The sequence below is a fragment of the Microcaecilia unicolor genome, chromosome 6 (genome assembly GCF_901765095.1).
Source record: "Microcaecilia unicolor chromosome 6, aMicUni1.1, whole genome shotgun sequence".
Classification (NCBI taxonomy): domain Eukaryota; kingdom Metazoa; phylum Chordata; class Amphibia; order Gymnophiona; family Siphonopidae; genus Microcaecilia; species Microcaecilia unicolor.
In genome coordinates, this window is record NC_044036.1 from 196,059,902 (window position 1) to 196,080,632 (window position 20,731).

General features: G+C 44.0%; 1 protein-coding gene across 1 annotated transcript in view; it reads right to left on the reverse strand.

Annotated features, from left to right (window-relative positions):
• DOCK3 (dedicator of cytokinesis 3) overlaps positions 1 to 20,731 on the reverse strand; it is an 873,576-nt gene that overhangs the window by 630,923 nt on the left and 221,922 nt on the right. The window contains exons 13-14 of the mRNA XM_030206787.1: positions 17,523 to 17,611; positions 8,339 to 8,464 (exon numbers count right to left, since the gene is read on the reverse strand). Of these exons, the coding sequence (XP_030062647.1) occupies positions 8,339 to 8,464; positions 17,523 to 17,611 (215 nt within the window). The remainder of the gene's footprint in view (positions 1 to 8,338; positions 8,465 to 17,522; positions 17,612 to 20,731) is intronic.

A 20,731-nucleotide genomic window follows, 5' to 3' on the forward strand; every position in this document is an offset into this window, starting at 1 on the left:
CACTCGGGGTCTTCTAAAAAACTGCGGCTAAATTAAACTCCTAGACAATGTAGCCACAGCTGGAAAAAAAAGCCAAAAAAGTCTAATAAAATAAGAGGGTTTAAGGAAAAGTAAATGGAAGGAAAAATACTTGAAAATAAAAAAAACCTGCAAAAGGCACTAGAAAAGCCTTGAACGCAGCGTGAACAAAAGAAAGTGTCCTATCAGCTCAGCAGAAAAACTAAGCCTGGGGTATCTGTGCTCATGCGTCGGGTGGGAAAGCACCTGAGCATGCGTGGTGGGACACTGCAAGAAGCTACAATACTCGCTAGTCAGCGTCTGCACTGGGATCCGTCGGATGACGTCACCCCAGATGTGAGAATATGAAGGCCTGCTTGTCCTCGGAGAACGCTCTCTATGCTGGTCTTCCTCTGCGCTCTCTTAAAACACTTGCAACTCATCCAATCTAGTACGGTCAAACTATTTCACAATGCTCACAGATTCGACCACATCACACCTCTACTCCACTGAACACTGGCTCCCACTGTCTGCCTGCATATAATACAAAATCCTCATGCTAGTCTTCAAATCCAGATCCCCATCTGTTCCTTCCTTCCTTCACAATCTACTCATCCTCTACAATTCCCTATGTTTTCTCTGGTCTGCCGAACACAACTTACCCTTCCTCACGAATTCACCTGACCAACACACGTGGCTCAGCTTTCAGCTATTTAGGCCTTAAATTGTGAAATAGCCTCCCCTTCCATGTCCAGAATCAACTTTCTCTGTCTCCTTCCCTTGTTCTCCTGATTTTTTTCAACTTTTACTCTGCTCTATTCATTCTACCTTTTTTTTTAATACGTTAACTGCTTTATGCCTATAGGTAGGCCATAGTGGTCTATCAAATATGTTCAAATAAATACAGACTATTATAAAGAACAAAATTACAGAGCATATTCAAAAGTATGGATTAATGAAACAAAGCCAACATGAATTTAGTGAAGGGAAATCCTGCCTCACCAATGTATTACATTTCTTTGAAGGGGTGTACAAATGTGGATAAAGGTGAGCTGGTTGATATTGTGTATCTGGATTTTCAAAAGGCGTTTGACAAAGTACCTCATGAAAGACTCCAGAGGAAATTGGACAGTCATGGGATAGGAGGTAGGTCTAATTGTGGATTAAAAACTAGTCAAAGATAGAAAACAGAGAGTAGGGTTAAATGGTCAGTATTCAAAATGGAGAAGGGTAGATAGTGAGGTTCCCCAGGGGTCTGTGCTGAGACTGCTACTTTTTAACATATTTATAAACAGTCTAGAGATGTGAGTAACTAGTGAGGTAATTAAATTTGCTGACGACACAAAGTTATTCAAAGTTGTCAAATCACAAAATGATTGTGATAAATTATAAAAGGCAGATGACGTTTAATGTGAACAAGTGCAAAGTGATGCATATGGGAGGGAGGAACCTGAACTATAGCTAGCATGATCTTAAGTATTACTATGAAAAGAATGAAAAACAGAAATGAGGACATTATAATGCCTTTGTATCACTCCATGGTGCGACCGCACCTCAAATATTGCACTCAATTCTGGTCGCTGCGTCTCAAAAAAGATAAAGTGGAATTAGAAAAGGTACAGAGAAGGGCAATGAAAATGATAAAGGGGATGGGACGAAAGGCTAAAGCAGCTAGGGCTTTTCAGCTTGGAGAAAAGACGGCTGAGGGGAGATATGATAGAGGTCTATAAAATAAAGAGTGGAGTGGAACGGGTAGACATGAATCGCTTGTTTACTCTTTCCAAAAATACTAGGACTAGGGGGAATGCAATGAAGCTACAAAGTATTAAATTTAAAACGAATTGGAGAAACGTTTTCTTCACTCAACGTGTAATTAAACTGTGCAATTCGTTGCCAGAGAATGTAATAAAAGCAGTTAACTCAGCGGGGTTAAAAAAAAAAGGTTTAGCTGGCTTCCTAAAGGAAAAGTCCATAGACCATTATTGAAATGGACTTGGGGAAAATCCACTGCTTATTTCTAGGATAAGGAGTGGAGGAGTGGCCTAGTGGTTAGGGTGGTGGACTTTGGTCCTGGGGAACTGAGGAACTGAATTCGATTCCCACTTCAGGCACAGGCAGCTCCTTGTGACCCTGGGCAAGTCACTTAACCCTCCATTGCCCCATGTAAGCAGCATTGAACCTGCCATGAGTGGGAAAGTGCGGGGTACAAATGTAACAAAAATAAAAATAAAATGTACTTTTTGGGGATCTTGCCAGGTATTTGTGACCTGGATTGGCCACTGTTGGAAACAGGATTTTGGGCTTGATGGATCTTCATTCTGTCCCAGTATGGCACTACTTATGTACTTATGACTGTCTAAAGATAAACCTTGTTGGTTAGGAACAGACTTCCTTTTCCCAATTTGAAGGTAATAAATCAGTCTAAGGTTCTGATGCCTGACAGCATTTTCCAAATTTTCAACTTTTGAGCACATATTCACACTGTCCTTCATCCAAGTTTGACCTTGGGTTTCTAAAGTCTCTAGTCTTGGGCCATACGGATCAATTGTGGCCTCAGTAAATGAGGTTAAACTTAGTCCTAGGCCCGGCAGAAAGAGAATGAATATCTACTATTCCAGAAGTAACAACTCTCCTCAGGTTTTCCTCTTCTAACTGTTGAATCTCATGTAATGTCAACACCAGCACTTATTCTTCCTGCTTCACAGAAACCATGGGTTCTTCTCCCTCTACGCAGTTCTGTTGAAGGTTTACCTAACTGCCCTTATGGGCGTAATCTCACGACGACACCAATGGTAGTGGCTGTGCCATGGGCTCCGCACTTTTGGGGACAAGCTTACCGTTTCAAAGGAAGTACAGCAAACCTCTGCCATATTGCTGCCTCCAGCCAAAGACTGCTCTGGAGTTTGCAGGATCAGACCTCACACTACAAAGGCATCCACTGGTCCAGGTAATTGTGTAGCAGAACTGGGTGCTGCAGGGAAAACCCAGGCCTTAGATTTCCTTTTTACCATCAAACAAAAAGGTCAATAATGATAGCGTCTTGCAGAGCATCTTACCAGGCAGCCATGTTAATCAAGCTCCTCTTCCCTTCTCCAATTCATTTTAAATCTACTAAGTAACTTATTTTATTTATTTATTTATTTATTTGTTACATTTGTATCCCACATTTTCCCACCTTTTTGCAGGCTCAATGTGGCTTACATAGTACCGGAATTTACTGTTTCCGGTGTGAACAAATACATTGTGCTGTTGTGGTGAGATGAAGTTCATATGGCAAAGCCACAGAATAGTCATAATGCGGAAGAGTAGTGTTATGATCATACTGCTTGCCGCCCTAGGATCACACAGAAGTCATGGCAGAAAGAACAGTCAAGAAACAAGTCAAAGTCAGTTGCCAAAAAATCAGCAGAGAACAAGACACTCCGAGCACTGACAAGAGACCTCTGGGGACAAAGTGTAATGAAAGTTCTAGGGTATATACACATGTAACAAGTCAATCAGAGGAAGGTTTCATCAAGGCCCAATCAATCCGAGGGAGGGGGGAGGTGGTTGTATTATAGGATGCTGGGGATGGGGGTGGTTGGGAGAGCCAGGTGGATGAAAGATGTGTAAGTGGGGGTGGGGGGGGAGGTCTCGGATGGATGAGGGCTATGCTGCTTCCACATATAAGTGGAGAAAAATATTATACATTTTCCCCATGTGCAACTTTCTAAAACTGTTGCTCCCATGGAATGTGGATATCCATGGATTTTTTATTTATTGCATTTGTATCCCACATTTTCCCACCTCTTTGCAGCCTCAATGTGGCTTACAATACATCATGAGTAGTAGAAATATATTAGAAAATAGACATTTAGTGTAACAGAAGGATCTTGGGTAACATGATAATGAGAAAGAAAAAGCATGATAGTAGTATAACAAGTAGATATTATAAGACAATTCTGACTATATGTGGAGGGGTTGTGTATATTCACATTAGTTGATCTTTGTGGTATGTGCAATCCTGCAGTTACATGTATTTTAAAAGAGGCTGATGAAAAATACAGTGGGGGTTTTCCACATTATGCCCCGTCCTGGACATCTTAATTCCCCTAATTGGCCTTCATGTTTTTTATATTATTCAGGAACAGAATGTAACAATGTATTATGAGTCATACATGTAATGTAATGTAAGAAGTTACACTATGCAGGCTAGGATTTGCAGTACCAGCTTATCCCACGCCCCCCTCCTGTTGCTCTGTAGTCAATTCCTCATGCCATGTGTCTATTCGCTCACACTGGTTCCACATTTCGCTCAACTACCAATATTTCCCATGGGAGCAGCCAGGTCTCTGCTAGAATTACTAAAAGGCATGATTTACTAATGAATAGGAACCACTGAATAAAATGAGCCCCTGAGAACTTTGCTACATTGGGAAATACTGGTCATCTAAGTTGTAAGGTGTACATTTCAGTAAAAAGCAGCAGCAATGCTTTAATCAGCATTAATCTGTATATATGTAGGTACAGGCATGGCCCTATTTTTCTTCTCTGTCTTTAAGCCGTAGAAGCTATGAATCAGGGGCGTAGCTACGGGTGGGCCTGGATGGGCCCAGGCCCACCCAATTTAGCCTCAGGCCCGCCCGCCCAGAGTCCGAGTCCATCCCCGTCCGTCTGTCCGTATCTTCGAATCCTCGCCCGCAGCGGTGAACTGGCGGGCAGGCGCTATGCTCAAGTAGTAAAAGCAGCAAGCCGGCAGGTTTGAGTTCGTCCTTCGCTTCCCTGCCTTCTCTGCGTCCCGCCCGCCTGAAAGGAAATGACATCACAGGAAGGCAGGACGCAGAGAAGGCAGGGAAGCGAAGGACGAACTCAAACCTGCTGGCTTGCTGCTTTTACTACTTGAGCATAGCGCCTGCCCACCAGTTCACCACTGCAACCTCAGGAGTGGAGTGCAAGTGAGCCAGCCCACGGAAGCCATTTGGTAAATTTCTGTTTCCACTCCCCCGCGCAGCCGTCGCGTCGCTGTTCATTCAAAACACAGCAAGTAAACCTGTGAGCTGCTGCATCCACATTGTTGTTCTTTGCCAAGAGATGAGAGATGCTGCGAAGGGGGAGAGAGGGGGGGGGTGGAAAGAAACAGGATGGATGGGGGAAATTCTGGCCACAGGAGAGGGGGGCAAGACAAAAGAGAGAAGTGACAGGAAGATGTTGGAAGAGGGTGAAGGGTGCGGAGAAGAGAGGGAGCAGATGCTGGGCTAGAAGGGTGGAGGGAGAGAGACATTGGGAAATGTGGAACCATGTGGGAGAGGCCAAGGGGGTGGCAAGGAAATGAAGGAGTGGAGGATGGTGATTACAGGGGAAAGAAATATGGTAAGGGGGAATAGATTGAAGATGGAAGGGAATGGATGGCTGGGGAAGTAGAGAGATGGGGAATAGGAGAACTAGTGGGTGAAAAGGAATCTGAGAGGTAACTGAAAAGTAAAACAAAGGAAAAGGGGTTAGACAGGATAAAATTTGGGTGGACAGAGCAGAAAAGAAAAAAAAAAGAGAGGAAAGAGCTAAAATGGAAAGGTCAATATGTCAGAGGCAAGTGAAGTGAGGGAATGGAACAAGAGAGGAGAAAAAGACAAATGGACAGCAGCTGCTTGAAGGAGAAATAGCAGAAAGATTGGAAAGTTCAAAAGAGAAACTGGATCAACATGATGGAAAAAGAAAATGACCAGACAACAAAGGTAGAAAAGGCATTTTATTTTGAATCTTAAATGAAATATGATAGCTTGAGAAATGTGCATAGTGGATGTCACTTTCCTCATGAGCTAAAGTGTTTCTGTTTCTATTTTGAGTTGGGAGGTGCTGGGGGAGAGGTGGAGAATAGGGGGAGGAAGGGGGTGGGGCAGAGAAAATTTTGTGCCCACCCACTTAGGGCTCTGGCCCACCCAAAATTGGCTGTCTGGCTACGCCACTGCTATGAATCAGTGCATAGCTGTAATAATGCAAAAAGCGGACATGGCTCACTTTTGCTCTGAAGTGGTCAAACGGGGCCTGCAGGAAAGTAATGTATTTATGTAGTGCACGTTTGCTAACTAGCAGTCTGCCATGCCTAAGGGTAATGGCTCCTCTGTGCTACACTGTTTTTCTGTGCTGGAACTGCCATAGAGAGCAACCCTTACAGTTCCATCCAGTGGTGTAGGAAGGGGCGCGGTGGGGCAGTCCGCCCCGGGTGCACGCCGCTGGGGAGTGTCAGCTCCGCTGGTTCACTGCTCTCTCTGCCCCGGAACAGGTTACTTCCTGTTCCGGGGCAGAGAGAGCAGGGAACCAGCGGAACCGACGCAGCTCCCAGCAACGTGTACTCGGGACAGAGCAGCCCTCCCGCCCGCTCCCTTTGGTAAGAATGGGCTCCGGGGGGGGGGGGGGTGTGCCATGCAGCACCCAGGTGTCAGCTGCCCTCGCTACGGCACTGGTTCCATCACTGAGAGCTTCCTCTCACTGCACTCCATATTTGATCTGTGCTGTTGCAGAGTCCAATGATTTTTCAAAAATTGCTTTTTCCCCCTTTTTCTTAGTCTTATAATTGCAATTGCTGCATCACGCTTTGTGACTGCCACCACCAACAATCTCTTTCACACACAGGTGATTGTTTCTGAATTTATTTGGGGGGGGAGGGAAGTTAGGGAGAAAATAGTTTTCTTTTACTCCTTTAGGCTTTCAGCCCAAATAAACTAGCCTCTGCTGGGTGCTAGTCTATGTTACCATGAGACCGCTACCTGTTGATTTTTCCTGTATTTTATTTTGCCTCCCAACTCACTCATTGCAGTGAGAGTCCTTGACCAGGGCCATGCACTATGGCTCCTTTCCAGAAGTCTACAATCATAGGCCAAAGTATGGATACTAAGAGTCATCACTGCAGAAAGACTGGGGCACCATTGCCCTGGGGTTGCGGATGCTACCTTCACCAGGGTGGAAGTTCTGACCCAGATATTTGACCCACGGCTTTCTGCACGGCCATATTCTATCACTAAATTATTGAGCAGGTCTGTGAATGTTTCCAAACATGCTTCAAAGTAACAGAAGGAAGTATCTCCTTTTATAACTGCTGGAAATTTACTGGCAAGCATCACAGAACAGATGTTGAGGTCCAAACATCAGGGTGAAGAAGTACAGAAGATAAGGAAGGAATTTTTATGCTAAGGTCTTATCTTTCAAACCATATGGAATACCAGAACATCTTTGGTTAGCATTTAACTTTTACATAAGGCCCTGTTTACAAAGGTGCGCTAGCGTTTTTAGTGCACGCTAAAATTAGTATGCATTAAACGTTAGACACACTCATAAATCCCTATGGGTGACAAGCGTTAGCATGCGTTCATTTTTAGTGCATGCTAAAAAGATTAGCACATCTACAGAGCAACTTAATAAAAGAGCCCATAATGCTTTGGTATTCTATTTTGTAGTTGTTGTTGCTAAATGTAGTAAACAAAATTGTATTATTTGTTCTTTACATCCAAATGTGCCTGACAACGTTCTACATTCCAATGCACAGCATTTTTGTTATAAGTACATAATGCCTTTGTATCACTCCAATACTGCTTATCCCAGAAATAGTGAATTTTCCACAGTCCATTTAATAATGGTCTATGGACTTTTCCTTTAGGAAGCCGTCCAAACCTTTTTTAAACTCTGCTAAGCTAACCACTTTTACCACATTCTCTGGCAACGAATTCCAGAGTTTAATTACACGTTGAGTGAAGAAATATTTTCTCCGATTCGTTTTAAATTTACTACACTGTAACTTCATCGCATGCCCCCCAACTCCTAGTATTTTTGGAAAGCATGAACAGACGCTTCACATCTACCCGTTCAACTCCACTCATTATTTTATAGACCTCTATCATATCTCCCCTCAGCCGCCTTTTCACCAAGCTGAAGAGCCCTAACCGCTTTAGCTTTTCCTCATAGGGAAGTCGTCCCATCCCCTTTATCATTTTCGTCGCCCTTCTCTGCACCTTTTCTAATTCCACTATATCTTTTTTGAGATGCGGCAACCAGAATTGAACACAATATTCGAGGTGCGGTCGCACAATGGAGTGATACAAAGGCATTATAACATCCTCATTTTTGTTTTCCATTCCTTTCCTAGTAATACCTAACATTCTACTTGCTTTCTTAGCTGCAGCAGCACACTGAGCAGAAGGTTTCAACGTATCATCAGCGACGACACCTAGATCCCTTTCTTGGTCCGTGACTCCTAACGCCTTGAAGTAGCTTATCATAATATTATGAATAGACATAGCAATGACACTGCTGCATAGTGTTATTAAAGGTGCTGTGTGGCCCTGGAAAGGAGAGAAAATATCCTGCCTACCTGGCATGATAACATCAGGGAACCCCAGCTTCCGAGTGACAGCCACACCTCTGTTAAAGATCACGGGGTTCTCTCTCCGAATCAGTTCCAAGTCACCACGAAAGAGTTGAAGAGAAACTATAAGGCCTGCAAAACAGAATAGATAAGGAAACAAGGGACAACCAGGTCTGCAATGTTAACAGATCTGTGAAGGATTCTGGTGTCTGTCTTAAAGGTGCATTCATTACAATTGTGTATTGAATCTTCACTGCCAGAGACTAAATTCAATCAGTTTGGTTACATAGCATCTGATGACTCATAGATTGTGTACCTCTGGAGGATGGGTAATTGTATACAGCTATGTGGTAAAAGAAAAAACAGAATTTGGTTTTACCTTGAGAGTTGTCTGAGCAAAGTGGGGCATTTTCAGACTTGGTTTGATTGTAAACGGAAGTTACTTGTGTCCTAGTCCAACCCACCCACCCAGCCCTCTCCCAACCATCCCTAGGTGAACTCCCTTTATACAGGACAACCAAGGGACAAGTATCTTTATTATTTTATTTTTTTTATTTGTACCCCGCGCTTTCCCACTCATAGCAGGCTCAATGCGGCTTACATATTATATACAGGTGACTGGGCAAGTCACTTAACCCTCCATTGCCCCAGGTACAAATAAGTACCTGTATATAATATGTAAGCCGCATTGAGCCTGCTATGAGTGGGAAAGCGCGGGGTACAAATAAAAAAAATAAAATAATAAAGATACTTGTCCCTTGGTTGTCCTGTATAAAGGGAGTTCACCTAGGGATGGTTGGGAGAGGGCTGGGTGGGTGGGTTGGACTAGGACACAAGTAACTTCCGTTTTCAGTGTCTGTCTTAAAGCTATTCAGCAGCCCGCACCAGCACACTGGTATCCATACACCATTGCATTCCAGGTCCCACTGCAGACACAGGCAGCTCCTTGTGACTGGGTAAGTCACTTAACCCTCCATTGCCCCAGGTACAAATAAGTACAAGGAGTTGCCTGTGTCTGCAGTGGGAATCAAACCCAGTTCCCCAGGACCAAAGTCCACCACTCTAACCACTAGGCCACTCCTACACTTAACTGGTCAATCCTACTCCTTGTTATTCCAGGGACTGTCTCTCTGTGTCAGGTGTTCAGGGCTGCGTGCGTCTGGTAGCGCTATACAAATGCTAATAATAATAATAAGCACAGACAGGAAGGGAGGTAGGGACCTGGAGTGCAATGGTGTATGGATACCAGTGTGCTGGTGCGGGCTGCTGAATAGCTTTAAGACAGACACTGAGCACTATCATAAACACTTTTTTTGATACACAAACAAGTATTCTCTTATAATTTATAGGTAGTAGAAAGAAGAGGTTTCTATGGTATCAAGAAGTTAAAATTTAACGCCAAGAAGTGTAGAGTGATGCACTTGGGGTGCAGAAACCCAAAAGAGAGATACCAGATAGGAGGGGAGAGATTAGTAAGTTTGACTCAGGAAAGAGACCTTGGGGTGTTGGTGTCTGAGGATCTGAAAGTGAAGAAACAATAGGACAAGGCAACAGCCGTGGCCAGAAGGATGCCAGGCTGCATAGAAAGGGGTATAACTAGCAGAAGAAAGGAGGTGTTCATGCCCCTCTACAAGTCATTGGTGAGGCCCCATTTGGAGTATTGTGTTCAGTTTTGGAGGCCTTATCTTGCTAAGGATGTAAAAAGACTGGAAGTGGTGCAAACCTTACGAGTAGACACTTGCCAACCTGAACATGTATACTTTGGAGGAAAGGAGAAACAGGTGACATGATACACACGTTCATATATTTGAAAGGTATTAATCCGCAAATGAACCTTTTTGAGGAGACGGGAAAGTGGTAGAACTAGAGGACATGAACTGAGGTTGATGGAGGGCAGACTCAGGAGTAACATAGAGGGGCATAATCGAACGTCGCTGGCGAAATAGGTCGCCGGTGATCTATTTTGGCGGCGGAGCAACAGCTGGCCGGAACCGTATTTTTGAAAAAGATGGCCGGCCATCTTTTTTTCGATAATACGGTTTAGCCAGGCCAAATGCCTTGGATTTCGTCGGGTTTGATATCGCCGGTTTTGTTTTTCAGCGATAATGGAAAAAAATGTCAGCGATCTCCAACCCGGCGAAATCCAAGGCATTTGGTTGTGGGAGGAGCCAGCATTTGTAGTGCACTGGTCCCCCTGACATGCCAGGACACCAACTGGGCACCCTGGGGGCACTTCTAAAAAGTTTTTAAAAATACAAAAAAACCTCCCAGGTGCATAGCTCCCTTCCCTTGGGTGCTGAGCCCCCCCAAATCCCCCCCAACCCACTCCCCACAACTCTACACCATTACCATAGCCCTTATGGATGAAGGGGGGCACCTACATGTGGGTACAGTGGGTTTGGGGGGGGGGGTGGAGGGCTCAACACTTAGCACCACAAGTGTAACAGGTAGGGGGGATGGGCCTAGGTCTGCCTGCCTGAAGCTCCAGGGACTTGCATACTGCTGTCAGGGAGCTGGGTACGACATTTGAGGCTGGCGAAAAAGGTTTCTATTTTTATTTTTTTAGTGTGGGAGGGGGTTGGTGACTACTGGGGGAGTACGGGGAGGTCATCCCCCATTCCCTCCAGTGGTCATCTGGTCAGTTGGAGCACCTTTTTGAGGCTTGGTCGTGAAAATAAAAGGACCAAGTAAACCCGGCGAAATACTGATTAACGCCGCTTTTTTTTTCCATTATCCGCGAAAGCCGGCCACCTGGTAGCCACGCTCATGCCTGCCCATGTCCCGCCTTCACTAAGCCGCCAACACGCCCCCTTGAACTTTTGCTGGCGAGGCGACGGGAAAGCGGTGATGCTGTCAAAAACGCCGCTTTCGATTATACCGATTTCGCCGCTTTTGAGAGATCGCTGGCCATCTCCCAATTTATGTCGGGAAATGGCTGGCGATCACTTTCGAAAATAAGCCTGATAGTAACATAGTAGATGATGGCAGAGAAAGACCTGTACAGTCCACCCAGTCTGCCCACACAAGATAAACTCATATCTGCTACTTTATATGTATACCTGACTTTGATTTGTATATGCCATTTTCAGGGCACAGACCGTAGAAGTCTTCCCAGAACTAGCCCCACCTCCCAACCAATAGCCCCGCCTCCCAACCACCAGTGCTGGCAGGATGTATTTTTTCACAGAAAGGGTGACGGATATGTGAAATGCCCTCCAGCGGGAGGTGGTGGGGATGAAAACGGTAATGGAATTCAAACATGCATGGGATAAACACAAAGGAATCCTGTTTAGAAGGAATGGATCCATGGAATCTTAGCTGAGATCGGGTAGTGATGCAGGTAACTGGGAAGCGAAATCGGTACTGGGCAGACTTCTATGGTCTACTCCCTGATCATGACTGAATAGATAGGGATGGGCTTGAGTGTAAATTTTAAGGGGCTTTGACGTTAGCTTCAGAACTTTTAGTACAAGAAGAGTGCTGGGCAGACTTATACGGTCTGTGCCCTGAGAATGGGAAGGACAAATCAAACTCAGGTAAATATATATAAAGTATCGCATATCAAGTAAAATTAATTTATCTTGTTGGGCAGACTGGATGGACTGTACAGATCTTTATCTGCTGTCACTTACTATGTTATCTGTTCCACTCCACTCCACTCATTATTTTATGGACCTCTATCATATCTACCCTGAGCCGTCTTTTGTCTAAGCTGAAGACCCCTAGCCGCTTTAGCCTTTCCTCATAGGGAAAGTCGTCCCATCCCCTTCATCATTTTCATTGCCATTCTCTGTACCTTTTCTAATTCCACTATATCTTTTTTGAGATGGGGTGACTAGAATTGCACACAATATTCAAGGTGTTGTCGCACCATGGAGCAGTACATCATAACATCCTCATTTCTTAAAGGAAAATCAAAGAGATATACACAACTAGATAAATTATGAAAGGACAAGAACTGCAATCATCACAGGAAGGAAAAGAGGAGAAAGAGAAAAAAATTAAAACTAATCTTGCTGTTGTATTTTGACTAATTTGCACCCCCCCTTAGCAGATTTACCTGACAATAATAATCCAGAGTACTTTACATCACTGCTTGAACTACTGCTCCCAAAGCTGCTTCCTCTAACTACGACTTTGCAAACACAACCTGTATTACCAAAGAATTATGCTTCTGTTCAATACCTCCTCCCTCCAGCAGCATTTCTTAAAACCTTACCATATCTTGATCGTGCCAAACGAATCTCATTGAATTCTTTGACTGGGTGACAGGAGAATTAAATCAAGGACGTGCTATGGACATCATCTACTTAGATTTCAGCAAGGCTTTTGACACGGTTCCCCACAGGAGGCTCTTAAATAAACTAGACAGCCTGAAGATAGGACCCAAAGTGGTGAACTGGATTAGGAACTGGTTGACGGACAGACGCCAGAGGGTGGTGGTAAATGGAGTTTGCTCGGAGGAGGGAAAGGTACATAAGTACATAAGTACATAAGTAGTGCCATACTGGGAAAGACCAAAGGTCCATCTAGCCCAGCATCCTGTCACCGACAGTGGCCAATCCAGGTCAAGGGCACCTGGCACGCTCCCCAAACGTAAAAACATTCCAGACAAGTTATACCTAAAAATGCGGAATTTTTCCAAGTCCATTTAATAGCGGTCTATGGACTTGTCCTTTAGGAATCTATCTAACCCCTTTTTAAACTCCGTCAAGCTAACCGCCCGTACCACGTTCTCCGGCAACGAATTCCAGAGTCTAATTACACGTTGGGTGAAGAAAAATTTTCTCCGATTCGTTTTAAATTTACCACACTGTAGCTTCAACTCATGCCCTCTAGTCCTAGTATTTTTGGATAGCGTGAACAGTCGCTTCACATCCACCCGATCCATTCCACTCATTATTTTATACACTTCTATCATATCTCCCCTCAGCCGTCTCTTCTCCAAGCTGAAAAGCCCTAGCCTTCTCAGCCTCTCTTCATAGGAAAGTCGTCCCATCCCCACTATCATTTTCGTCGCCCTTCGCTGTACCTTTTCCAATTCTACTATATCTTTTTTGAGATACGGAGACCAGTACTGAACACAATACTCCAGGTGCGGTCGCACCATGGAGCGATACAACGGCATTATAACATCCGCACACCTGGACTCCATACCCTTCCTAATAACACCCAACATTCTATTCGCTTTCCTAGCCGCAGCAGCACACTGAGCAGAAGGTTTCAGCGTATCATCGACGACGACACCCAGATCCCTTTCTTGATCCGTAACTCCTAACGCGGAACCTTGCAAGACGTAGCTATAATTCGGGTTCCTCTTACCCACATGCATCACTTTGCACTTGTCAACATTGAACTTCATCTGCCACTTGCACGCCCATTCTCCCAGTCTCGCAAGGTCCTCCTGTAATCGTTCACATTCCTCCTGCGACTTGACGACCCTGAATAATTTTGTGTCATCGGCAAATTTAATTACCTCACTAGTTATTCCCATCTCTAGGTCATTTATAAATACATTAAAAAGCAACGGACCCAGCACAGACCCCTGCGGGACCCCACTAACTACCCTCCTCCACTGAGAATACTGGCCACGCAATCCTACTCTCTGCTTCCTATCTTTCAACCAGTTCTTAATCCATAATAATACCCTACCTCCGATTCCATAACTCTGCAATTTCTTCAGGAGTCTTTCGTGCGGCACTTTGTCAAACGCCTTCTGAAAATCCAGATATACAATATCAACCGGCTCCCCATTGTCCACATGTTTGCTTACCCCCTCAAAAAAATGCATTAGATTGGTGAGGCAAGACTTCCCTTCACTAAATCCGTGCTGACTTTGTCTCATCAGTCCATGTTTTTGTATATGCTCTGCAATTTTATTCTTAATAATAGCCTCCACCATCTTGCCCGGCACCGACGTCAGACTCACCGGTCTATAATTTCCCGGATCTCCTCTGGAACCCTTCTTAAAAATCGGAGTAACATTGGCTACCCTCCAGTCTTCCGGTACTACACTCGATTTTAGGGACAGATTGCATATTTCTAACAGTAGCTCCGCAAGTTCATTTTTTAGTTCTATTAATACTCTGGGATGAATACCATCAGGTCCCGGTGATTTACTACTCTTCAGCTTGCTGAACTGACCCATTACATCCTCCAAGGTTACAGAGAATTTCTTTAGTTTCTCCGACTCCCCCGCTTCAAATATTCTTTCCGGCACCGGTGTCCCCCCCAAATCCTCCTCGGTGAAGACCGAAGCAAAGAATTCATTTAATTTCTCCGCTACGGCTTTGTCCTCCTTGTTCGCCCCTTTAACACCATTTTCGTCCAGCGGCCCAACCGACTCTTTGGCCGGTTTCCTGCTTTTAATGTATCTAAAAAAATTTTTACTATGTATTTTTGCTTCCAACGCTAATTTCTTCTCAAAGTCCTTTTTTGCCCTCCTTATCTCCGCTTTGCATTTGGCTTGGCATTCCTTATGATCTATCCTGTTACTTTCAGTTGGTTCTCTTCTCCACTTTCTGAAGGATTGTTTTTTGGCTCTAATGATTTCCTTTATCTTACTGTTTAGCCACGCCGGCTGACGTTTAGTCTTTTTTCCCTTTTTTCTAATACGTGGAATATATTTGTCCTGAACCTCCAGGATGGTGTTTTTAAACAGCATCCACGCCTGATGCAAGTTTTTTACTCTGCGAGCTGCTCCTTTCAGTCTTTTTTTCACCATTTTTCTCATTTTGTCGTAATCACCTTTTCTATAGTTAAACGCTAGCGTACTTGATTTCCTAGTTTCACTTCCTTCAATGCCAATATCAAAACCGATCATATTATGATCACTGTTATCAAGCGGCCCTCGTATCGTTACCCCCTGCACTAGATCATGAGCACCACTAAGGACTAAGTCTAGTATTTTTCCTTCTCTTGTCGGCTCCTGAACTAGCTGTTCCATGAAGCTGTCCTTGATTTCATCAAGAAATCTTATGTCCCTTGCGTGTACAGATGTTACATTAACCCAGTCTATATGCGGGTAATTGAAATCCCCCATTATTATTGTGTTGCCCAGTTTGTTTGCGTCCCTGATTTCCTTTAACATTTCCGCATCCGTCTGTTCGTCCTGGCCAGGCGGACGGTAGTACACTCCTATCACTATCCTTTTCCCCTTTGCACATGGAATTTCAATCCACAGTGATTCCAAGGAGTGTTTTGTTTCCTGCAGAATTTTCAATCTATTTGATTCAAGGCTCTCGTTAATATACAATGCTACCCCTCCACCAATCCGATTCACCCTATCACTACGATATAATTTGTACCCCGGTGAGTAGTGGAGTGCCTCAGGGATCGGTGCTGGGGCTAATTCTGTTCAATATATTTGTGAGTGACATAGCCGAAGGGTTAGAAAGTAAAGTTTGCCTTTTTGCGGATGACACCAAGATTTCCAACAGAGTGGACACCCCGGAGGGAGTGGAAAACATGAAAAAAGATCTGAAGAAGCTAGAAGAATGGTCTAACGTTTGGCAATTAAAATTCAATGCGAAGAAATGCAAAGTGATGCACTTAGGGAGTAGAAATCCAAGGGAGACGTATGTGTTAGGCGGGGAGAGTCTGATAGGCACGGACGGGGAGAGGGATCTTGGGGTGATAGTATCTGAGGACCTGAAGGCGACGAAACAGTGCGACAAGGCGGTGGCCGTAGCTAGAAGATTGCTAGGCTGTATAGAGAGAGGTGTGACCAGCAGAAGAAAGGAGGTTTTAATGCCCCTGTATAAGACATTGGTGAGGCCCCACCTGGAGTATTGTGTTCAGTTTTGGAGGCCATATCTTGCGAAGGATGTTAAAAAAATGGAAGCAGTGCAAAGAAAAGCTACGAGGATGGTATGGGATTTACGTTCCAAGACGTATGAAGAGAGGCTTGCTGACCTGAACATGTACACCCTGGAGGAAAGGAGGAACAGGGGTGATATGATACAGACGTTCAAATATTTGAAAGGTATTAATCCGCAAACAAATCTTTTCCGGAGATGGGAAGGCGGTAGAACGAGAGGACATGAAATGAGATTGAAGGGGGGCAGACTCAGGAAAGATGTCAGGAAGTATTTTTTCACGGAGAGGGTGGTGGACGCTTGGAATGCCCTCCCGCGGGAGGTGGTGGAGATGAAAACGGTAACGGAGTTCAAACATGCGTGGGATATGCATAGAGGAATCCTGTGCAGAAGGAATGGATCCTCAGAAGCTTAGCTGAAATTGGGTGGCGGAGCAGGTGGGGGGAAGAGGGGGTGGTGGTTGGGAAGCAAGGATAGGGGAGGGCAGACTTATACGGTCTGTACCAGAGCCGGTGATGGGAGGCGGGACTGGTGGTTGGGAGGCGGGAAATACTGCTGGGCAGACTTATATGGTCTGTGCCCTGAAAAGGACAGGTACAAATTCAATTCAAGGTAAGGTATACACATATGAGTTTGTCTTGGGCAGACTGGATGGACCATGCAGGTCTTTTTCTGCCGTCATCTACTATGTATATATCTAGTCATGGAATCTCCATACCATCTACTTATGGTCTCACAATCAATTCTTTTTCATATTCCATACCACTCCATTTGCTACTAACAATTTCTTCACAATGCCCAGGCACTGTCAGAGGTAATTTTAAGATGGACTGAAAAGATGAAAAATCTGCAGGTATCTTTTACCCACAGATGTATTCATTTTCAAAATTACATGAGTACTTTTTACTTAACCTTGCCTCAGGAATGTTTCCAAGTAATTTACCCACATTCAAGGGAATGGCTTTTTGAATTAACTCTAAATGATTCCTTTGTGATCAGTAAGGGCATGTAGGAAGCTGTTAGTGAAATAAAAAGGTTGTTTCCAAGTAGCTAATAAGCAGTTTGTCTTAAACTGCAAAAATAAGTGCATTCAACAATTGTTGAACTTCTATTCTTAGTGAATAATTGGACCCTTTTGTGACTTATGGCTAGACATTTTAGATACAGTTCTAAAGCTTTCGTACTATCTATCAAAGTCTTCTATACTGCCATTATCCAATTGAATTCAACTTAGATACTTCAATAGTAATGAAGAGATAACAAATGAGACATATGCTCACAAAACATTACAACACGATAAAATCGTTTTATGCTGGACTCAGATAACAGTTTCCTGGAAGGCTACCATATTTGAAAATAAAGAAAATACGTACCATAATTGGAACTAGGAGCTGTGTATTTGGTACTAGACTTGCGGATTATATTCTCATGGACTTGAAACCATTCATTTTCATTGTTGCACCTGCAAATAGAATTGCATTAATTAGTTTGACTAGTTCTGTGCTCAAAGAAAGACCTTAATTCTGTTTCCATACTACTTCTCCTGACGGGAAGAACTTATCCTGACTATATGTCTTCCTGCAACCAGACCACTGATAAAACCACAGTTCTGCGACACAAATTTGTGGGGCTACAGAACTAGTTTTTGCTTTTTTATAGGTCCTTAAGGCATGACAGGGGAAGGAACGAGTTTCTTCAAGGCCCTACACTACTACCTGCTCAGTTTTCACTCAGTCTCTACTTGGGCAATGTAAGTCCATCCATTCCCCCCTTTCCACTCTTCAAACAAGTGTGGTTGACTCTGTACAATTCCACAGAGAGACTGTATACTGAACTCCAACTTAACTGAAAACATCAATTAATTTTAACTTGATATAGTACCTCCTTAGAAGACACTTGGAAAAATATTTACAGTTCTGGTAACAAGTTCAGATAACAAGCACAGTGGTTGTGGAGCTACTCGAACCTTTAATCCATTAGCGTTGTTTCAGCTAATGTTGAATATTGAGGGTTTTGGGAAGGTTTTTTTTGCCTATAAGGTAATCAATCCTTTTCTGACCACAACAGAGGTCAGATGGATCATATGTAGCTCTATAGACCTGTTGGTCAACAGCACCTTGAGGCTTTTTCCTCCCATTAATCTCAGACTGTTGGATTTTCACATGTTCTTACTTGTTCTCTGTGGAGATTGTGTGTTGTTGATAAACAAGTTCAGATAAAAACAGTCTCTTTCACATGTAGAGTTTCTCAACTGTAACTCTCAACCATATGAAAATTATATATAAATCGGTCCTTTCAGCTGACTTTTCATATCAATGTACTAAATGGTGGAATTCATTACCAAAAAACACTTAAGGTATCCCAGATTATATGAGCTTCCGGAGCTATATGTCCTGAACTCCCCAGGTCCTATATAGATAGCGTTATAATTGATCCCTGGGCTCCCTGATCTCGTCTCATGGCTTCCAGTATCATCTTTATGCCGACGACACCCAGCTTTATCTCTCCACACCTGACATCACTGCGGAAACCCAGGCCAAAGTATCGGCCTGCTTATCCGACATTGCTGCCTGGATGTCCAACCGCCACCTGAAACTGAACATGGCCAAGACCGAACTTCTTGTCTTCCCACCCAAACCCACTTCTCCTCTACCTCCACTCTCTATTTCGGTTGATAACACCCTCATTGTCCCCGTCTCATCTGCCCGCAACCTCGGTGTCATCTTCAACTCCTCCCTCTCCTTCTCGGCGCATGTCCAGCAGATAGCCAAGACCTGTCGCTTCTTCCTCTACAACATTAGCAAAATCCGCCCTTTCCTCTCTGAGCACACCACCCATACTCTCATCCACTCTCTCGTTACCTCTCGCGTCGACTACTGCAACCTACTCCTCACTGGTCTCCCACTTAGCCACCTATCCCCCCTTCAGTCCGTTCAGAACTCTGCTGCATGTCTTATATTCCGCCAGAACTGATACACTCATATCACCCCTCTTCATTGGCTTCCGATCAGGTACCGCATTCAATTCAAGCTTCTGCTACTAACCTACAAATGTACTCGATCTGCAGCCCCTCCCTACCTCTCAACCCTCATCTTCCCCTACGTTCCTACCCGTAACCTCCGCTCTCAAGACAAATCCCTCCTGTCAGTACCCTTCTCCACCACCGCCAACTTCAGGCTCCGTCCTTTCTGCCTCGCCTCACCCCACGCGTGGAACAAACTCCCCGAGCCCATACGCCAGGCCCCCTCCCTGCCCATCTTCAAATCTCTGCTTAAAGCCCACCTCTTCAATGTTGCTTTCGGCAACTAACCTCTACACCTCTACCCAGGAAAGCTACACTGCCCCAACTTGACATTTTGTTCTTTAGATTGTAAGCTCCTTTGAGCAGGGACCGTCCTTCTTGGTTTGTTTTGTACAGCGCTGCGTAACTCTAGTAGCGTAGTAGTGGTAGTGATCCATATTTCAGTTACCTGCTATTGTTTGCTGACTGCACCTTTTCTGTTCATTGTTCTAATTTTTCATGACACAATGTAACTAAATTACATTGTTGCAAAACAATGATACTTTGCAGCAAATCGTAGTTCACATTCCAACAGGGGATTTTTCTGTCTCATACACCAGTGGTTCCCAAACTTTCTCATTTAATGGCGCCCTTAGTGCTTAAGTAATTTTTTTCACAGTACCCCTAGGCCACACATTTACTCTCAGATCTTCTTGTCTTCCCCTCTCTGACAACAGCAGTAATGACAGTGGTAGTGTGAAGTCCTACCTTTAGCTAAACCTGGCACTCCCATGCACGTTCAGTTCAACATGAACTGAGGATAAGCAGGAGTGCCAGCATCAATGGCTGAAGCATGCTGCCGACTTCCTCAGGCAGCATCGAGCTCAGGGCTTGGGCAGCGGATCGCTTTACCTGGCAAGGCTTGTGCAACTCTGCCAGCCATTCCATGCCAGCCACAATTTTGAAGGGGGTCATAAAATATACCATGAAACCCCTGTGAACACACAGTTTGGGAACCATTATCATAGGTTGATAAGCTTGTCATTACCATCACACTTTGTGCGTTTGGCAGGAATGCGATCCTGGATTTCTGGAGAAACCAGCCTATAGCCCAGGATTGAAATATATGGCTCCCTGGGAGGATTCAGCTGCTTTTTTTTTTTATTATTTTTATTAATTTTAAAAGTAACATCCATCTAAATGCATTATAAAGTACAAAGTAACTGCCATTCCATAAGAAGAACCATAAGATATCAAACATAGAACTACAATACTAGTATAGATCATAAAATCAAATTAAGTATACAACAGGTATACAAAAATGGAAGAGGCATAAAAATAAATGATAATTTGGAGGGAAAAAATAAACAAAGGACAGAAGGAAAAATGAAGAAAGGGAAAAAGGGGAAAAGGGGATCAGATGGTTGTGCTCAGATGACTATCTAACAGCATTTGATTCCAAATATTGCTGCAGTGTTAACCAAACTTTGTTATTAGACATCTGGAAGTGACCAGTGTAGGCTGTACAATATTTATGAATCAGTATAACATTATTCCACCAAAAATGAATGTTGAGTTTTG